Source organism: Nannospalax galili, unplaced genomic scaffold (assembly GCF_000622305.1).
Source record: "Nannospalax galili isolate Female #2095 unplaced genomic scaffold, S.galili_v1.0 scaffold1321, whole genome shotgun sequence".
Classification (NCBI taxonomy): Eukaryota; Metazoa; Chordata; class Mammalia; order Rodentia; family Spalacidae; genus Nannospalax; species Nannospalax galili.
In genome coordinates, this window is record NW_008344566.1 from 429,272 (window position 1) to 447,653 (window position 18,382).

The following is an 18,382-nucleotide window of genomic DNA, read 5'->3' on the forward strand; positions in this document are numbered from 1 at the left end:
CTACATAGTGAGCTCCAGGCCAGCTGGAGATACAGGGAGACCCTGTTTCAAAAATACCAAAAAAAAAAAAAAACTAGACCTATATTTCACACCATTCATAAGAATGAATTCTAAATGTATGAGGAATCAAGATATTAAGAGGAAAGGCAGAGCTAGAGGTGTTGCTTGGTGGTGGAGAGCACTTGTCCAGCATGTGTGAGGCCCGAGGTTCCATTCCCAGCATTGCAATAAAGAAAGTAAAGCCATACAAGTACTAGCAGAAAACACAAGTGAAATTTCATTTAACGATGATCGTAACAAAAGCCTTCTAACAACGACTCGAAATCTTAAGTAATAAAAATAAATTATTGAAACTTTTACATGTAATTTAATTTTTCATGATGAAAATAATTTTTAAAAAAAAAACAGAAACTGAAATCAAAAGAAAGTTGCTGGGGCCGGGGAGGCAGGCAGGGGCTCATGAAGCCATTGCCCCTCCTGAGGATCCATGGGTACTTCATGATTGCTGAAGGAGGAAGAGACATTTTTTTTTCAGTAGTGTAGTCACTGCTGCCCATACTCCTAGAAGTAAATCCTTACATGTTTTAGTAAGTGACTTTGATTAAATACACAAAACATATTGGTTCACAAAAACAACAGAGACAGACATGAAAATAAAAGAGGGAATTGTTGGGAAAATACAGGGAATCAGCAGGGGTGGGTAGGGGCAATAGGAGGGTGATTATAGGACAAAATTGATCAAAACACATTGTATACATGTACAAAATGTCAAAATGAAACACATCATATATGACTAATACTAATAAAATGTTTGAAACCTGATAAGACACTGACATTGATCTCTGACTTAACACACACACACACACACACACACACACACACACACACACACACACGACAATTCCCAAATTTGGAGAAAAAAAATCACATAGAAAAAAAGCTAATATTCCTAACATATACAGAACTTGTAAAAAGTAAGAGGCAAATCTGATAGAAACATGGTATTGGCAAGGTTTGACTTCATCAGTCTCTCCTCTTTTCTGTTTTCAATAAGCCTCACTATGAACCATTCCCCAAGTTTGCCCAATACTTTCTCTCTTCTTCATTTTGTCCCCTACCATAGCTTCTGCTGTAATGTTCTTTCTATCGGCTACAAACTACCAAGTATGCAAGGGCTTTATACCTTACAGAGCAAAGAGGAAGAAGGAAGTACGGACACAGGCTTACAATCATTTTGTTTTATTTGGGCCTTATGTCTTTACCAAAGATGGCCAGATGAAAGGAAAGAGGAATCATATCTAGGCAGGGTCTGTGGATAATTTTACAAAACATGCCCTGTACACACCAGTTAGGATTGTGCTCTGAGCTTCTAGAACCAATGTTGGAACCATCACCAAAGCAGAGTAGGCCAGTCTCTTGTCAACTCCAGGCTGTGAAGCATAGCCTCGCTCACCATTCCAGCCATCCCATGGTCTCCATTTGTGCAGTCAGTAAGCATTTATTGTAATGCTAGTAGGAGCACAAAATTCATTGTGTCATGGATGATTCCAAGAGTCCTTGTGCCTTATCCAGATGTTCTTAAACATGGAGCCTGTGAAGTTCATATGATGTGGATCACAGACATAGAGGGATTCTGTTTTTTTTTTTACAAGCTCCAAGAGTCCACTGTTAATCTCATTTCTCCTGCTGATTCCACTTCCCTTGTTGCAGTTCAATCAAATATCTAACCTCTCCAGTCATTCATGTCCCTCTCTGTTCTGGAATCATTTATCTCTTGGCTGTAGCTTTATTGGGTCTGCTCCAAAAACAAAACGAAGGAAGTGTGTAAAGGCAACCCACTGGCAAAATGGTTCAGCAGGTAAAGGGGCTTGCTACCAACACTGATGACCTCTGTTTGGTATCGAGGACCCACAGGGTAGAAGGAGAAAATAGACCCCCACAAGTTGTCCTCTGATCTCCAAATGTTTGATGTGGCACATGTGTACAAAAATAAATAAGTGTAATTTAAAATTTTAATGGCCTTAGAAAATTGAGCAAGTAACCCAAAGAACATACACGACACAAATAATGAGCTGCCCTTGAGTGTGGTGGCCTCACTGAACCAATATGCACATGACACTGTAAAATTGGAGGCTACTCTACCACCCTCACAATTTTACTCCCTGTTCTCCAAGAGTCTATTTGTGAAGTTCTGGGTTCAGATAGTTCTAATGTACATAAAATGCTGTGATAAATAGGAGACAAATAAGAAAAAGACAAAGCCTTTGTCTTCTGATGGCATCTAACCTCTCTGGAACTAACCTCTCTGGCACTAGACAGAAGGTTGGGATTAAAAATTATGCATTTGTTGCTGGAGAGGATGTGGGGAAAGGGGAACACTCATCCACTGCTTGTGGGGCTGCAAACTGGATCAACCCCTATGGAAAGCAGTGTGGAGAACTCTTAAAAAACTACAAATGAACCTACCATTTCACCCAGTTATACCACTCCTTGGCATATACCCAAAGAACTCATCCTATTGCAGAGACACTTGTACATCCATGTTTGTTGCTGCTCTTTTCACAATAGTTAAGAGATGGAAGCAACCTAAGTGTCCCTCAATTGACGAGTGGATAATGAAAATGTGGTTCATTTATACAATGGAGTTTTACTCAGCAGTAAAGAAAGATGAAATCATGAAATTTTTCACAATGGAGTTCTATTCAGCAGTAAAGAAAGATGAAATAATGAAATTTGCAGATAAATGGATGGATCTAGAAAATGTTACACTAAGTGAAGTAACACAGACTCAGATAAACAAACTACATGTGTTCTCCCTCATATGTGGATCCTAGCACCAAATCCTTTTAAATTCCTGGCCTTTTTAATTACATGATGCTATACAGCTGTCCCCTCTAAATGAAATAACTATCATCATCGCAACTTCAACTGAGCCTGATCACTAAACATCATCAAAATTGGGCTTGTTGATGGTTGTGCTCATTCATTAGAGAAGGGCCAAGAAGGGTCATTGGACCCTCATTGGAGTATCCAACCACTCTTCCCAGCCAACTATGTATAATTTAGCCCTAATCACATATGGCTTCCTGGATTTAGGGAGGACTAAAATATATATTCTGGGGAAGGCTAAGAAGAAAAGGCATGACCCATGCTGAGTAAAGGCTTTTGAGTGTACATACCCTTAGGTCATAGATAAAACTCAGGAACCTCTCAGTTATCTCTTTTAGAAAGCTCAATACATTCATTGGTTCCCTGGGGGCATTGCTGGCAGCAGCCTCTCCTCCTTTCTCATTGGCGCTGTGCGTTCATTCTCACAGGCATCGAGGCTGCTCCTCCACTCACCCTGGGCTGAGGCCATTCTTCTGCTTGCCCGGTGCTGAGGCAGCTCTTCTGCTCACCTGTTGCCGAGGCAGTTCCTCTGCTCGCCTTATGCTGCCTCCTGTCGTTGCTGCTTCTGCCTGGTCCTGTACCCCAGGGCTGGTGAGGAGACTGTCAGTGGAGCTGCATTCAGACACAGGAGACCAGGTTCAGTGACACAGGTCTGCTTTATTGCAGGAAGGCACAAGCTTATACAGCGGTAGTGGTCCAATCACAGCACAACAAGTAGGATATCTTATTAGCATAACAAGTTTAGCATCCTATCACAGTACAGCAAGTAAGATACCTTATTAGCGTAACAGACTTAGCACCTTATTAGCTTGACAGACTTCACATCCTATCACAGAATAGCAGGTAGGATGCCTCATTAGCATACTGGGTTTCAGAGTACAGATCCTGGATTCCTGGAAACCACGTGACCCTGACTGTTGCAATATCTAAGTGTTGCAATTTGGAATTCCAAGGGTGGTGATTAGGGAGTGGTGAGCTCTAGGCATCAGTCTCATGATCTGCCAATGGGAACAAATGTCACAAGGCTCCTCAGGCCTGCTGTATGGTTGTCAATAAGACTTTCACCCTAGGTTCAAGCCTGTCTCCCACAATCACATACTTGGGAAACTGAGGCAGGAGGATCAACACAAGTTCAAGGCCATCCTGGGCTATATAGGTGAATTCTAGGCAAACTTGGGTTATAGAGGGAAACTTGGATTATTTGGGGGGGAAAAAAAACACTGAAGTTTTGGGGCTGAAGAGATGGCTTAGTGAGTAAGCGCGCTTGCAGTGAAAGCATGAGGACCTGAGTTCAAATCCCCAGCACTCATGTGAAAAAGCTGGGCATAGCCATGCCTATCTGTACCCCAGTATTAGGGGGTAGTGATGAGTAGATCCCAGGAGCTTGCTGGCTGGCCAGTCTAACCAAAAGTGAGCTTCAGATTTAGGAAGAGACCCTGTCTGAAGGGAATAAGATAGAAGCAATAGAGGAAGACACCTGACATCCTGCTCTGACTTTTGCATATGTGTGCACATATGTATATCATACATACCATACAAATTAAAAAATTTTTTGCATTAAAAAAATACTATTTTATGTGTATGAGTGCATGTATGTAAATATACCTATGTTGTGCAGTGCCTGCAGAGATCAGAAGAGGCTGTCGGATCCTCTGGAACTGGAGTCTCAGACAGTTGTTAGCTGCTATGTGGGTTCTGGGAACTGAACCTGGGTCCTCTGCAAGAGCAGCAAGTGTTCTTAACCACTTGAGCCATCTCTCTAGCCCCTTATTTTTTTATGTATATGAGTGTTTTGCCATCTCTCCAGCCCCTCTTATTTTTTTATGTATATGTGTGTTTTGCCTGCATGTATGAAGTGCACCTATATCATGTAATGCCTGCAGAGGTCAGAAGAGAATGCTGGATTCCTTGGAATTGGAGTTAACAGTTGTTAGCTGGATTGTAGGTGCTGGGAACAGAACCAGGGTTCTCTGCAAGAGCAGCCAGTGCTCTTAACTGTTGAGCCATCTCTCCAGCCTCAACACAAGACGGGATACTAGCACTCGAGATGTTCAAAGTAAGGCTGGGCATGGTGGCACATGCCTTTAATCTCAGCACTCGGGAGGCAGAGGCAGGTCGATGTCTGTGAGTTCAAGGTCAGACTGGTCTACATAGTGATTTCCAGGACAGCTGTGGCTATGGGGAGACCCTATCTCACAAAGACCAAAAAAGAAAAAATTATGCATTTGTAAAGCACTGACTGCCTGGCATTCTTACATGCCCTGTAAATGGTGTCTAACATTATATCTAAGACAGGATTAATAAACCCACAGGGGTTTGACATGCTCAGGGAAACTAACAGAATCAAAAGTCCTTTTTTTGTTAGCTTTTTAAAATCTGTGTGTGTGTGTGTGTACATGCAAGTGTACGCACAAGTGTATGGAAGCCAGAGATCAGTGTTGGGTGTTTTCCTCAATCACTTTCCACCTTATTTTTGAGATAGTCTCTCCTTGCACATAGAGTTCAGCTGGCCAGCTAGTCCCAGAAATTCTCCTATCTCTACCCCACCCCCAGCTCTGAGGTAACAGGTGAATCCTGCTTTTATTGTTATTTTTTATTGTATATATTTATATGTGTGGGCAAACACAATCCACCAAATGAATGTGAAGATCAGAAGACAACTTCCAGGTGTCATTTCTCTCCTTTTATCTTGTGAGTCCCAGGGATCAAGCTCAGGTCATCAGGCAGCAAGAGCCTTTACCTACTGAGCCATCCCACTGGCTGCACTTGCTTTTTACCCAGGTCGTGGGATCCCAGCTCAGATCCTCGTGCTTGTGCAGCAAGGACTTTACTGACTACGATACTTCTGCAGCCCCCTCAAGTTCTTTTTAAATGTAAACATAAGTACATAACAATGAATAACTTTATTGCATTTATTTTTTATCAGCATGAATTCAATGACTTCACCAGGCCCTATGGCCAATTCTGTGTGTGTGGTGGTACCCCACAACAGTTATCCTGTGATGCCAGGAGCTGTGCCTCAGGTGCCTCTATATTCAAACAACCAGCCCCAAATTCACCTAGTTCCTGGGAACCCACCTGGTTTGATGCCAACTGTGAATGAGCTGCCTGCCTAGAAAGTCTTGAAAGAAGGCAAAATCTTGGGGGTAAGTGTGACTCCACTTTGTAAGCCAGGGACTGGAGTGAGAAAAAGACAAAGGTTTGAGATAGATAGATCTCCAAATGAGGGTTGGAGGATAGCCCAGTTGGTAAAGTGCTTGCAAACTGAGTTTCAGCTCCAAAACCCACCTTAAATAAGCAAAATGTGGTAATGCACACTTATGATCCCAGTACCAGAGAGGCGAGGACAGATACTTGGGACTCTTTGCCTAAGCAGCCTAGCTTACTTGTTGAGCTCCAGGCTAGTGAGAGACCCTGTCTCAAAAAAACAAAGTAGATGGCTTTTGAGGAATGATACACAAGGTTGACCTCAGTCTCCTCACATCTGTACATACATATGCACACACATAAAAAAGGTGGGTTGTGTCTGAGGAAACACACACACATGTACCCACACATACACAAACATACATACATACATACATACATACATACATACACACATACACAAAAAGAAAGAAGAAGACAAATTCCAAAGAAACAAGTGGGGATGGCTTTACCAAACCCAGGTCATTGAAGAGCTTGGGGCCTCAGGGGCCTCAGGGGCCTCAGTATATAGCCTTATACTTTCCGATTTAGGCATTTTAGAAAAGAAGAAGAAAAACATCTAAAGGGTATGTTCTCAAATATAGATTTGAATGTATTTGATCCACATAGTTCTAGGGAAAAAAAGAGTCCAGCAAGGACAGGGTTCCCCAAAGACAGAGTGAAGTCCCACACGACCGATTGTTACCCAATGCAGAAAGTAAGCAGGCTAGACAAGCACCAAAAGAAGAGTTTCCAACAGCCCTGGGAAGGCCGCCCTTCACAGGACAAGGGGACGCCCTTTCATTTTCATTCACATAGCCCAAAGACCACAGGCATGGATTCAGAAGCAGACATCCCATGTTCCAATCCTAGCCTCACACTCTGATCTTATTCTGGTGAAGGTAAACTGAGGCAACCCGTATAGAAAAAATATCCAATAACACATCTGAGGATACATCCTCCAAATACAACTCTAAGCTGCAGAAATGTGCGGCCTCTGAGGGTATTTGTTGCAGCACAGTTTACAAAGACAGAAGGGTGGCAGCAACTGGTGCTGCCCACAAGGGGCCAGGTCTTCATACTTGAATTAACAGTCAAAACAATCTCCCCAGAGACATGCCCACAGACCAGCTTGATCTAGACAACTCCTCATGAAGACTTTGTTCCCAAGTGACTCTAGATTGTGTCAAATTGATAGTCAAAATTAGCCAGCACACTATCCATCAATATAAAGCTGGTTGAACCCCTGTGTTGTACTTACAATAAGCAATGTTGTGGAGCTATAAAGAAAACGAAGCCGGGCATGGTGGCACACACCTTTAGTCCCAGCACTCCGGAGGCAAAGGCAGGAGGATCTTTGTGAGATGGAGGCCAGCCTGCCCTTCATAGCAAGTTCCAAGCTAGTTGGGGCTACAAGGAAACCCTGACGAGAGAGAGAGAGAGAGAGAGAGAGAGAGAGAGAGAGGCTTTTGATGTAATGACAGGAGTTGTCCCAATATATGTCATTAAGGTGCCATTTGTTCAATACATATTTGTATTTAACAATACATATATATGTATATGTACTTGATACCATATTTGTAGTAAACATATGTATATATGCATATATATGACAGTGCCTGTATTAGCTTCTTGTAGCTGCTATAACAAAGTATTATCAACTGGTGCCCAAGAACAACAGAAACACATTGCCACACAGTTCTGGAGACTAGATGTCTAAGATCAAAGTCCAACAGGGCCATACTCAGGAAGGATCTCCCCCAGACCTTTCTCCTAGCTTTTCCTAGCTCCTTGCCTCATACAACATTGCTCCAGGTTTCACATGACTCTTTTTGTTTACTTTGGCTTTTTGAGATAGAATCTTGCTGTGTAGCTCAGGCTGGCCTTGAATTTAGAATCCTCCTGCCTCCAGCTGGGATTACAGCCCCTATCACCATGCCTGGATTTCCATGGCTTTTTTTTTTTTTTTTTTTTTGGACAGGGGTTTACCCTATTCTAGTATGATCTCACTTGGTTCATTACATCAGCAACATTCCTGTTTCCAAATAAGGTCATATTCAGAGATACTGGAACCTCAATATATTAATTTGGTGGAGAGCAAAGAGGGACAAAATTGATCTCATGACAATATCCTCATGAGAGTAGAAAGAAGGAAGGCAAAAGTTACATACAAGTCTGTATATCACATGAAAAACTAGAGACAACTTTATCCACCCAACATCTCTGCTACAACTGCACCACAGACTCTAGGAAGTGCTCAGCAAACATTTTGAAGACTAGTTAGGGACTGGGGAGATAGTTCAGTTGTAAAATGCTTGCCGCCCAAATATAAGGACCTAAATTCAGATCCCCAGCATCCGTGTAAAAGCTGAATGCAACAGCATGAGCCTATAATCCCAGTACTGGGACATCAAGATAAGAGAATTCCTGAGCCTTGCTGGCTAAGTCTAGCCAATCAGTGAGCTTCAGGTCCACTGAGAGACCCTGTCTCAAAAAAATACATAATAATAAGATGGAGAGTGATTGAGAAAGACACCCAACATCAACCTCTGGGTTCCACTCACATGCACACGTGCATCCACACATAAACATGTACGAATATGCACACAAAGAATATTTAATGACCTAAGGACATGCTCATGAAGAACTATTAAGTGAGTAAAGTACAGACATTGCTTCTACATCACCAAGGTACATATTTGAAAAAGAATAATGGAAGGGCATATAGAAAATGTAAATGGTTGTTTTTTCCAGAAGGGGTTTGATTATGGATAACTTTAATAATTATATTTCCCACATTACCTTTAAGATCAGGAAAACCAAACATGTATTCAGAATGTAAAGGAAGGCAGAATCAGGGCTCAGAGGCAAAGTCTTCAACTTGTGGCTCTCCTGACAGGCCATCCAGATCTTGATCAGCCTGATCCACTTAGGCCTGGGCTCCATCACGCTAATGGTGCTCTCAGAGTCCTATATACCTGTCTCCCTCTACAGAGGCTTCCCCTTTTGGGGAGGCATCTGGGTGAGTAGCTCGAGTTTGGTGCTCTTGGTGGCCTCATCAAGCTGTGCAGGAGCATGGAGGGGCTTGTTCAAGCATCTTAGTTGGGAGTAGGGGGTTACCACAGGCTTGGCGGTGCCCACTGTAGAAACGTGTTTTCTCACCATTCTGGAGGCTAGAAGTCCAAGACCAAATAGTGCTTGCTGTGGTCTCTCTTCACCTTACAGCTTGGCATCTTCCCCTGCTGTCATCCCTCTGTTCCTGTCTGTGTCCAAACCTCCTCCTCTTTTATATTTATTTAATTTTTATTAGTTTCATTAACTAGTATACAAAGTAATGGGTTTCACTATGACATTTTCATACATAGTGTTCTTATTTGGCCCCCATCACTCTGCACTCCTCCCACTGGTCCCTCTCCTCCTCCGATACCTCTCTGTTCTCATTTCATTGCTGTTGCTGTGACGAAAGTGCCTTAGAGGAGAAAGAGTTTGTTTTAGCTCACACTTCCAGGTTACAGTCCATTATTTCTGGGAAGTCAAGGCAGTAGGAACTTGAAACCACTGACCACATCACATCCACAGTCAAGAGCAGAGAGGAGTGCATGTGTGCTCACTCAGCTGACTTCTTAACTGTGCTCCACTCAGTGTCTCCACTCTTGCAAAGTTCAGGAGCTGCCTAGGGAATGGTGCCTCTCACAGTGGGATGGGTCCTGCCACATCAGCTGACTTGAGAAAATCCCCCACACGTGTCTGCAGGCCAACCCTATGTAGACAATTCCTCACTGAGACTCTTCCCAGGTGATTCTTGGTTGCATCAGGTTGACAGTTAAAGCTAACCATTACTTTTTCCTTCTGCTTTTGTGTCACATGTATTCTACCACTTTCTTCCCTCCCCCGCCCTGAGATCTCCTAGTCTCCTTTCATAACTTACACTCTCCTACCTCATATATAATGTATAAATTAAAATATATGTTCTGTATATGGCAAAAAAAAAACCATGCAATATTCATCTTTCAGCATCTGGCTTATTTCCTTTAGCATAATATTTCCAGTCCATATGTGTTTATTGCTAACCTCCTCTTACTGTAAAAATATTAGTCAATGGGCCTAATGACCTAATTTATCCTTAAATCACCCTTTGAAAGGCCCTGTCTCTGAAGGCAGTCACATCCTCAGGTTCTTTGGCTTACACCTTTGAACATAGGAAACTGGGGATCATAGACTGAGTTTTAGTCCTGCAAGGTGGCCCCTGTCAAAAAGGGATCCTTTTCCTAATTTATTCATCCCAGATACCCTGGTAATTCTTCTAGTTCATCAACCCAGGGGCCACAGCATTTCTTAATTCACAAAGAAAATGATGTGGAGCTGGAAAAGTGACTTGGCGGTTAAGAGCACTGGCTGCTCTCACAGAAGACCCAGGTTGGAATCTCAGCACCCACATGGCAGCTAACACCTGTCCCTAACTCCAGTTCCAGGGGATCTGGCACCCTCTTCTGGCCTCCACAGGCACTGCACAACACAGGTGCACTTAGTGTTGCAGGTATAACACTCATACACATAAAATAAATAAACAAAAAAATTTTTAAAGAAAATGATGTACCAGGGCTAGACCCTTGGGTGTTATTAACAGTGGCCCATGAGCCTGAGCTCCGAGGGGAAAAAATATTTTGTCCCAAGTAGAGTCTGTGGTCCAACAATGGAGATGCCTAACTCACTGTCCACAGATGAGCTCAGAGCCACATTTGGGGAAAACATCCAGCATGATAAATATGAATTGTTTTTCTGAGAAGGTCCATGGCTTTTGTCATATTCTCAAGATGATCTGTGACTCCATAAAAGAGCCACCGTCCCTTCTCCAAGCCAGTTTATTACCTTTAAACTATTTCAGTCTTTTCCTAGTACACACACACACACACACACACACACACTGCCCCTCCCCTCTCCATCTACCTTTCTTTCTTGTTCTCCCTTCTTCTTTTTCATAGTCTTTCCCTTGATTCCCACACCCACCTGTGACTCAAATGCAATTCTCCCAATAAATACCCAAACTCCACACTGACCTAGGAATCCATCAATGCCAACCTTTCCCATACAATGTAGTGAAAATAGCCTGGCACTCTCCGCCACCCCCACAGCCCCACCAGCCTGCAGAACCATAGGACTGTGTCCCTCTTGCTCTGACCCACAGCCCATATTCCCAGGCTGCAGCTTCTCTGAACTCTACCCTGATCCAGCCTTACAACTCAGCCCCCCATTTCTCCCAATCCCCCACCAATACCTATCCTTGTAAAGAGACTTTGTTAAAACATCACAATATCACAGCTACACACTGGTTTGCCGTGGTATGGTAGATTCCCTTGAGTGCTCATGAAACCAAACAGTGCTCTGACATCTCAAAGGCCCTGCCGGCCCTCTAAGTCACAGCTTTCTTCCTGTTTGTCTGCGAGTGTTTTGTTATTGTCACCGTTTGCCACTTCCTTGTTAATACTTTATTATTTTATGTGTATGAATGTATTGCCTGCATGTATGTAAGTGCACCCATGCCGTGGGGTGCCCACAGAGGCCAGAAGAGGGCGCCAGATTCCCTGGAACTGGAGTTACAGATGGTTGTTAGCCACCATATAGGTGCCGGGAATTGAACCCAGGTCCTCTGCAAGAGCAGCCAGTGCTCTTAACCACTGAGCCATCTCTCTAGCCCCAGCTTGCCACTTTCTTAACCAGGTCTATTATTCTATATCCCATCTAATCTGAGATCAAGGCCAGCATGGTCTACATAGCGAGTTCCAGGCCAGCTGGGGCTACAGGGAGACCCTGTCTCAAAAAAGAAAAAACAAGACAAAAACAAGAACCTAAGTCTGAATTTAAATCATCTGGGTTTGATCTCAAGTATTGCTACTTGCTGGATGATCTTGGGTGAATTACTTTAGAATCCATAAGCCTCATTCTGCCCCTCTAACTTTTTTGTAATTTGATGCATATATGCAATGCATTTTGAGTGCCCCCCATTGCCCTCTCTTATCCCCCTCCCACTCCTGCTGACCCCTTTCTTCTTCCCAACTAGTCTCCCTCTACTTCAGCATGGCCAGCTTGCCAGTGGTTATACCACTGAAAAAAAATTACAAGTCCCCCCACCCCGATTTTGCCTATCTTTAAAGCGAAAATAACAGTGTGCTTGGTGAGTCATCATGCAAGATTAAGAAAGACATTTCATGTGGAAGGAGGAAGAGACAGGCACACTTGCTACTAGATATGGGACGTCGAAAATGTTCTTGACTTAGATTTTAGTGATATGTGTATAACTCTATAAGTACATTGAGAATGACAGGATGGTCTGCTTTAAGTATGTAGATTGTATGGCACGTGAATTCTCTCTCAATGGAGCCATTTATTTAAAGCACCTCATGTAGAACCCAGCAAATGGTACCTTTTATTAAATCGTATCTCATGTCTCTCAAACCACTGTGGGTTAGGCAAACAATGGCAAGTGATCCCTCAGCCACAGTGCCTGCAAAGTGCCCGTGTTAGGCGAAAAAAATCTCCTTGTATGTGATGTTCAGTGTTAGAGACCTCGTACATGTTTTACCTGAGTGACTGAATGGACCCCTTCCAGGTGTACAGACAGCCAAGGGCTAATGCTGAGCTCCTATCTGAAAATGGCAGCAATGGCAGCACAATTTCCCTCTTTCCTCCAGCGCCCCACTCCTCATGAATCCTTACATAGAAGCTATAGAGCAACAGATGCTGCACATGTGTAAAATTAACGGCAAGGAGTAGAAGCAATGGAGCGTCTACTACAAACGAGATATTGTAAATGTGAGGCATACGTCAGACAATGATGCCCAGGAAGAGATAATTTTCCCCATTTTTCCCCATTTTTCAGTTGAGAAAATGAAGACTTAGAGAAATTAAGAACTTACCCAAGAACATACAAGTTTCAAGGCAGAGTTTAAAACCAGTTCTAGTGAATCCAAAGCTCTGATTATCCCCAGCCACTGTCCTCTCCCACAGCAAATCAGCTCATTGTCTCTGAGTGGATCTGATGGTCTCCATGAGTACATGTATATGAGAGAATTTATGTGTTCCCAGAATCACAGATGCCTAAGGAAGACTGCCCTGGCTCTAGACCCTCCTAATCTCCCAATCTTGTGCACCAGTTTATCATTTCAGAATCACTCTCAGTGGCAGCAGAAAATCAGCCAAATTCATCTTGCGTGGTAAGTCATGTCCTGTTGGTCCTTGCTAGGGACTGACGGGATGGTGTCATGGTGGGAAATAAGGTTGACAAGCAATCCTTCCCTTACTCTCACACCACCAAAACCAAACCCAGGGCACTCACGCACAAGCTAACTCTTGCATACAGGCCACCTAAGCCTAGCCTGGACACACAAATAAAGAGACAGTTCACCCCACCCCAAAGGACTCAGGAGAGGAAAGAGACAACACTTCCCCCACAGCTGAGGCATCAGAATGAAGAGAAAGGCAGGGGGGATCGGGACCAGCTTCCCCAGGTTCTCAGAGGAAGAGACACAAAGCTCCCAGGTGCCTGGGGCTACCTCTGCAGAGCAAGGAACCAAGTATGTCCACAACACAGAGCAGGCCTCCAGCCATTCCTGTAGGAGCCAGCAGAGGCCCTGGCATCTGCTTCACTAAGAAATCCAGACGCTGAGCTCTGAAGACCCACATGGACAGGGCTTTGTCTAGCAATAGACCAATGTAATACCTTTGTCGTCTTGCCCAGGGTAATAGTCTTAGGGTGACCAGGTCCCAATAACTAGATAGGGTTTATTGGAAACTATCCAGAAAGGGATGTTCAAAATGTCTAGGCATATTTTTCTGTGCATGACTCAAAATCATAGGGCATCTAAGCCTACCACATCCTAAGACATTCATCTGAGACTCCTGCCTGTCTCCTGAGGCATAAATAGGTAAAATTTTCTCAAAGATGATTCATAGAAATATGTATACCATTCTATACTCTCTGAAAATACTTAGGTGACCTTGGGGAAAGTCTCCATTTATTATCCTCTCTCTGGACAATCTGCAATTCTTACTGAAAACTCTTAGAGTTCCTACAGCAAAGTTACCTGCTGATCTTCAGTCAACTCAGCCTTTATTGAAGCTTACCCCAAAATCTTCTCACACAGAATACCTCTCTATCCCTTAAAGAATTAGGCCCCAGCCATTCATACTAAAAAATATTTTCTACAGAAAGATAGTGGTGGTGATTGCACAACAATAAAAGTGTGTTTAGTACCTATGAACTATAAGATCTAGAAGTGATTAGGATGGTAAAACTATATTAGGTCTGTTTTAACACAATAAAAATGAGGGAGGGTGATACTTATTGAGTCTGTACATCTCAGCTCGACTAGTCTTCCCCACCCTGACCCTCTGTCTTCTCCAGCTGAACGGCAGTGTGGACTTGAACACCTTCAGGGCCATCTGTTCTGCAGTTGGGGTCATACTCTTCATCACAGACCTAAGTCTCATCAGGATATACTCTGACCCGGGTTACTACCCTAACCAGAGCAGCCGGAGCATGGTAAGTGTCCTTCTCCACCAAAAATCCCTGCTCTGGCTTAGCTATGTTCAGACCATGGGGAAAACGACCTGGCAACCAAGCTTCTGCCCTGATCACCAGAGGAAAAGGAGGTATTCTCAGAGTCAAAGCAGGTGTAAAGTCCTTGGCTACAGCTTTAATTGCATAACATTTTCCTCAGTCTTTACTGCCTTCATAAAATAGTACCTACCCTATGGCATTGGGAAAAGTAAATAAAATGATGTACATAACACCCAGATGCCAGCCCCCCACCCCCGGCAGCCTTTCTGCCTGTTACCACAAACTTTGTTTTACTTCCTTTGAAAGCTATTCTTAATTTAACTATTCAGGTTAGCATACAAAACAATGGATTCGATCGTGGCAGCTTCATACACACCTGTCAGTACACTTTGCTCTTATTTGTTCCCATCCCCACTGCCCCCCAACCCCCTCTACAGCTAGTCCCTTCTCTTCCCCCAAATAGTCCCAGCTCCTGCTTCCTTAGCACATGTATTGTGTTACTCTATTTCCCACCTCCCTTGTGATCTTTTCCTCCATTCTCAGGATTCCCTTTCCAGTTTTGTGACCTGCAAACACACATATAAACACACACATATGTATATATGTATATATATATACACACATATATATAATTTAATATGAAAGAAAATATGCAGTCTGTCTTTCTGAATCCTGTTTATTTTCCTTAACATGACTTCCAATTACATCCATTTTCTTTCTTAAATTTTTTATTTTTTATTGAACTTTTGCAATTTTCATACAATTGTTTGATGGTATTTAGATGCCCTCCCCTCTCTACACCTCCCCTTACTACCCCTTATCCAGTTTAATGTACCTCTTATATATAATATGACCTATTGAGTCTGATTTGTATTCCCCAATGTCCTTCAGTGTGGGCCCATCCATTAGGCCCACCAAGAGAGGCACTGTCTCTCCCTCTCCCAGCAGCCATCAATTGCCAAAAGTTACTTAGGTCACTTTAGGATTTTTTACCCACTTTCCCATGTCTATGCTAGAATTTTGTTTGGTTTGAATTTGCATAGGACTTTGTGCAAGCTGTCACCATTGCTGTGAGCTCATATGAGTAACTGACCAGCTGTCTGGAAGACTGTTTCTTTGTGATCATCCACTCCCTCTGGCTCTTACAATCTTTCTACCCTTTCTTCTGCAATGATCCCTGAATCTTGGGAGGCAGAAGTTTTAAATAGGTGTCCTATTCAGGGATGAGCACTCTGCAGCCTCTTGTGCTCTGCGCCAGTTACATCCATTTTCTTACAAATACCAAGACCCACAAAAGATTGTGTCCTGGACACTCTATCATGGATGGAGACTAGGCTCATGAAGCTTGAACAGACTTATCCTGCAAAGAGCCAGATAGGTTTTTAAGCTTTGCAGGCCATACAGTTTCTATCACAACACAGCAGGCCTTTAATAGACACAAATAGTTAATGGATGAGCATGGCTGTGCTCTAGTAAAACTTTACAAAAGAAACATCAGCAGGATTGGCCCCAACAACTGTAATTTGCTAACCTGTGCTACCAACCAGCACCGTCCAATAGGAATAAAATGTGGGCCATATAATCCCTGAGACAAGCATAAATCCATTTAAGAGTGGCACCCATGACCTAATTATTGTCTACTAGACCCCACCTCTTACATGGCTCACCATTCAACAGCCCCACACTGGAGTGTAGGCAGTAATAAACGGCTGAAGGGCCAGCAGTTTCCCAGTCTCACATGCACCTCCTGTGTGCCTTTGTTTTCCAGATGGGTGTGGTCATTCCAAATGTCTATGCAGAGAATCCACCAGTCTTCCCAGAACCACCAAACCCATTACCAAGGTATTCCAGTGTAGTCCAAGGCTCCAGATAAGTGAAGCTAAAGATTCTAGAAGCATCTTTCACTGCAACCGAAGGAAGGTCCTCTCCTGTTAAGGCTTCTATAGCCCAGATTCTTCCTTCCCTAACAAATGGGAAAATGACTCTCCTATCACTTGTATATGGATTCATGCTTCAGTTCAGCTCGGCAAATCCTGCTGGTCCTCTACTAAAAGAAGATGGGAGATTGAGATGGATTTAAACAAAGATGTTCTCCAAGGACACACACATCTGTGTGGTATTAAACATATCCACACGGGCCTTGGTGCATACACATCCATGTACTTCCCTGCCTAGGAGTTTGTGGATTGGAAAAACAACTATCTTGTCACCCAAATTTCCCTTTTTAACCATTCATTCATTTAATAAATATGAATTCTGCATCAGAAATTTCCAAGGCTCTATTCACGGCAGAAGTGGGTTAAGTGATGATGGACATGACATAATCCTTGACCTCACAGACAAGCAAACTTCTGGTCTCAGAAGAAAACAACACTGTTTTTGCAAATCCAGGCACTGTCAGGGAAGGAAGCATAGAGGAAACACTGAGACAGATGTGAGTGATTCTGGCGGTGATGAAGTGGGAGGTGAGGAAGGCAGAGCACAGAGCTGCCTGAGGAGGCAGCATTTGAGTGGGCCATTAAGGGGTAGTGACGGATTCCCAGAATAGTGAAGAAGCATATGACTGGAAGACCTCGAGAGACAGTCGTCCACTAAAATAACTAGTATCTTTGTAGCATGGTACGATGGAGTTCATTAAGTTGGGTGTCAATATTTAACTTTCAGGCATATACAAGTATTCGATCTATAGGACAGAATATATAAAGTCCATTGGTATGATTCAGATGTAATGTATAAGAAACCATCATGTAAGTTTAGGGGTACTGTGGTTCTCAACAAGGAGGACAGGTGGGATCAGCAATACTGAGAGATGAGTTATCAAAACCAGGAATGGACAAACCAGGAGAAAGATGAACCCAATAATTACTTTAAAAGGCCAAGAGAAGACTAGCTCTTCCAACTCCACAGCTGTACAGGCCGGGTTTTCTTCTTATACATCCACCAAAACAAACTATCAAAACAGAACCAGATGTGAGGATCTAGATCTCTTCTGTTAAGCCAGACATGCAAGGTATACACACACCTGATAGGATTCAGGATGCATTATCTCCAAATATAGCACCTGGTGTCTAAGAAAACACACAAGCCAGAAGGTCACTGTCACCATCCTCTGCCCTTCCTCCTGAAATGGGTATTGATACATTCATTCAAGGTCCCCTCTCTACACCTGGAGGAAAGACATCCTGATGTTTGGAGACAGAGACAATATGAGGTCATGCTAAGCTCACCCATTTATAACCTTTAGATAATCCACTTTTAAAGCCAGCTATGCATCACAACTACCTACATCTTCACAAACAAAGCACAAAATACCCAGCTTTACCCATATCATCTATTCTTTGGTGTCTTATGAAGAAATCTCCTTAAGTGAAAAATCCTATGAAATGGAAGTGTAGGCTTTTCTCTTGTTTGTCTGTCTTTTGCTACAAGGGTTTCAGCCATTAATCTAATAATGGGAGATGAAAAGATATTTCTCCTCTGCCCCACAAACTGATAAAAAAAATAATACTCTTGGGGCTAGAGAAATTGCTTAGTGGTTAAGAGCATTGGCTGCCCTTGCAAAGGACCCAGGTTAGATTCCCAGCATCCACATGGCAGCTCCAATGCCCTCTTCTGTCCTCCACAGGCATTGCACAACACAGGTGCACTTACATGCATGCAAGCAATACACTCATACACATAAAATAAAAATAATAAATAAAATATTTAAAAATAATACTCTTCTGCTAGGCGTGGTGGCACGTGCCTTTA

The 18,382-nt window shown here is 43.1% G+C and overlaps 1 protein-coding gene across 1 annotated transcript; it reads left to right on the top strand.

The window, feature by feature from the left end:
* Positions 1 to 5,816: 5,816 nt before the first annotated feature.
* Positions 5,817 to 16,505, top strand: Ms4a8 (membrane spanning 4-domains A8). The gene is given in 5 exon segments (XM_008840735.1): positions 5,817 to 6,035; positions 8,975 to 9,097; positions 13,227 to 13,286; positions 14,477 to 14,614; positions 16,401 to 16,505. Coding segments are annotated over 5 exon segments (645 nt in total).
* Positions 16,506 to 18,382: the final 1,877 nt, after the last annotated feature.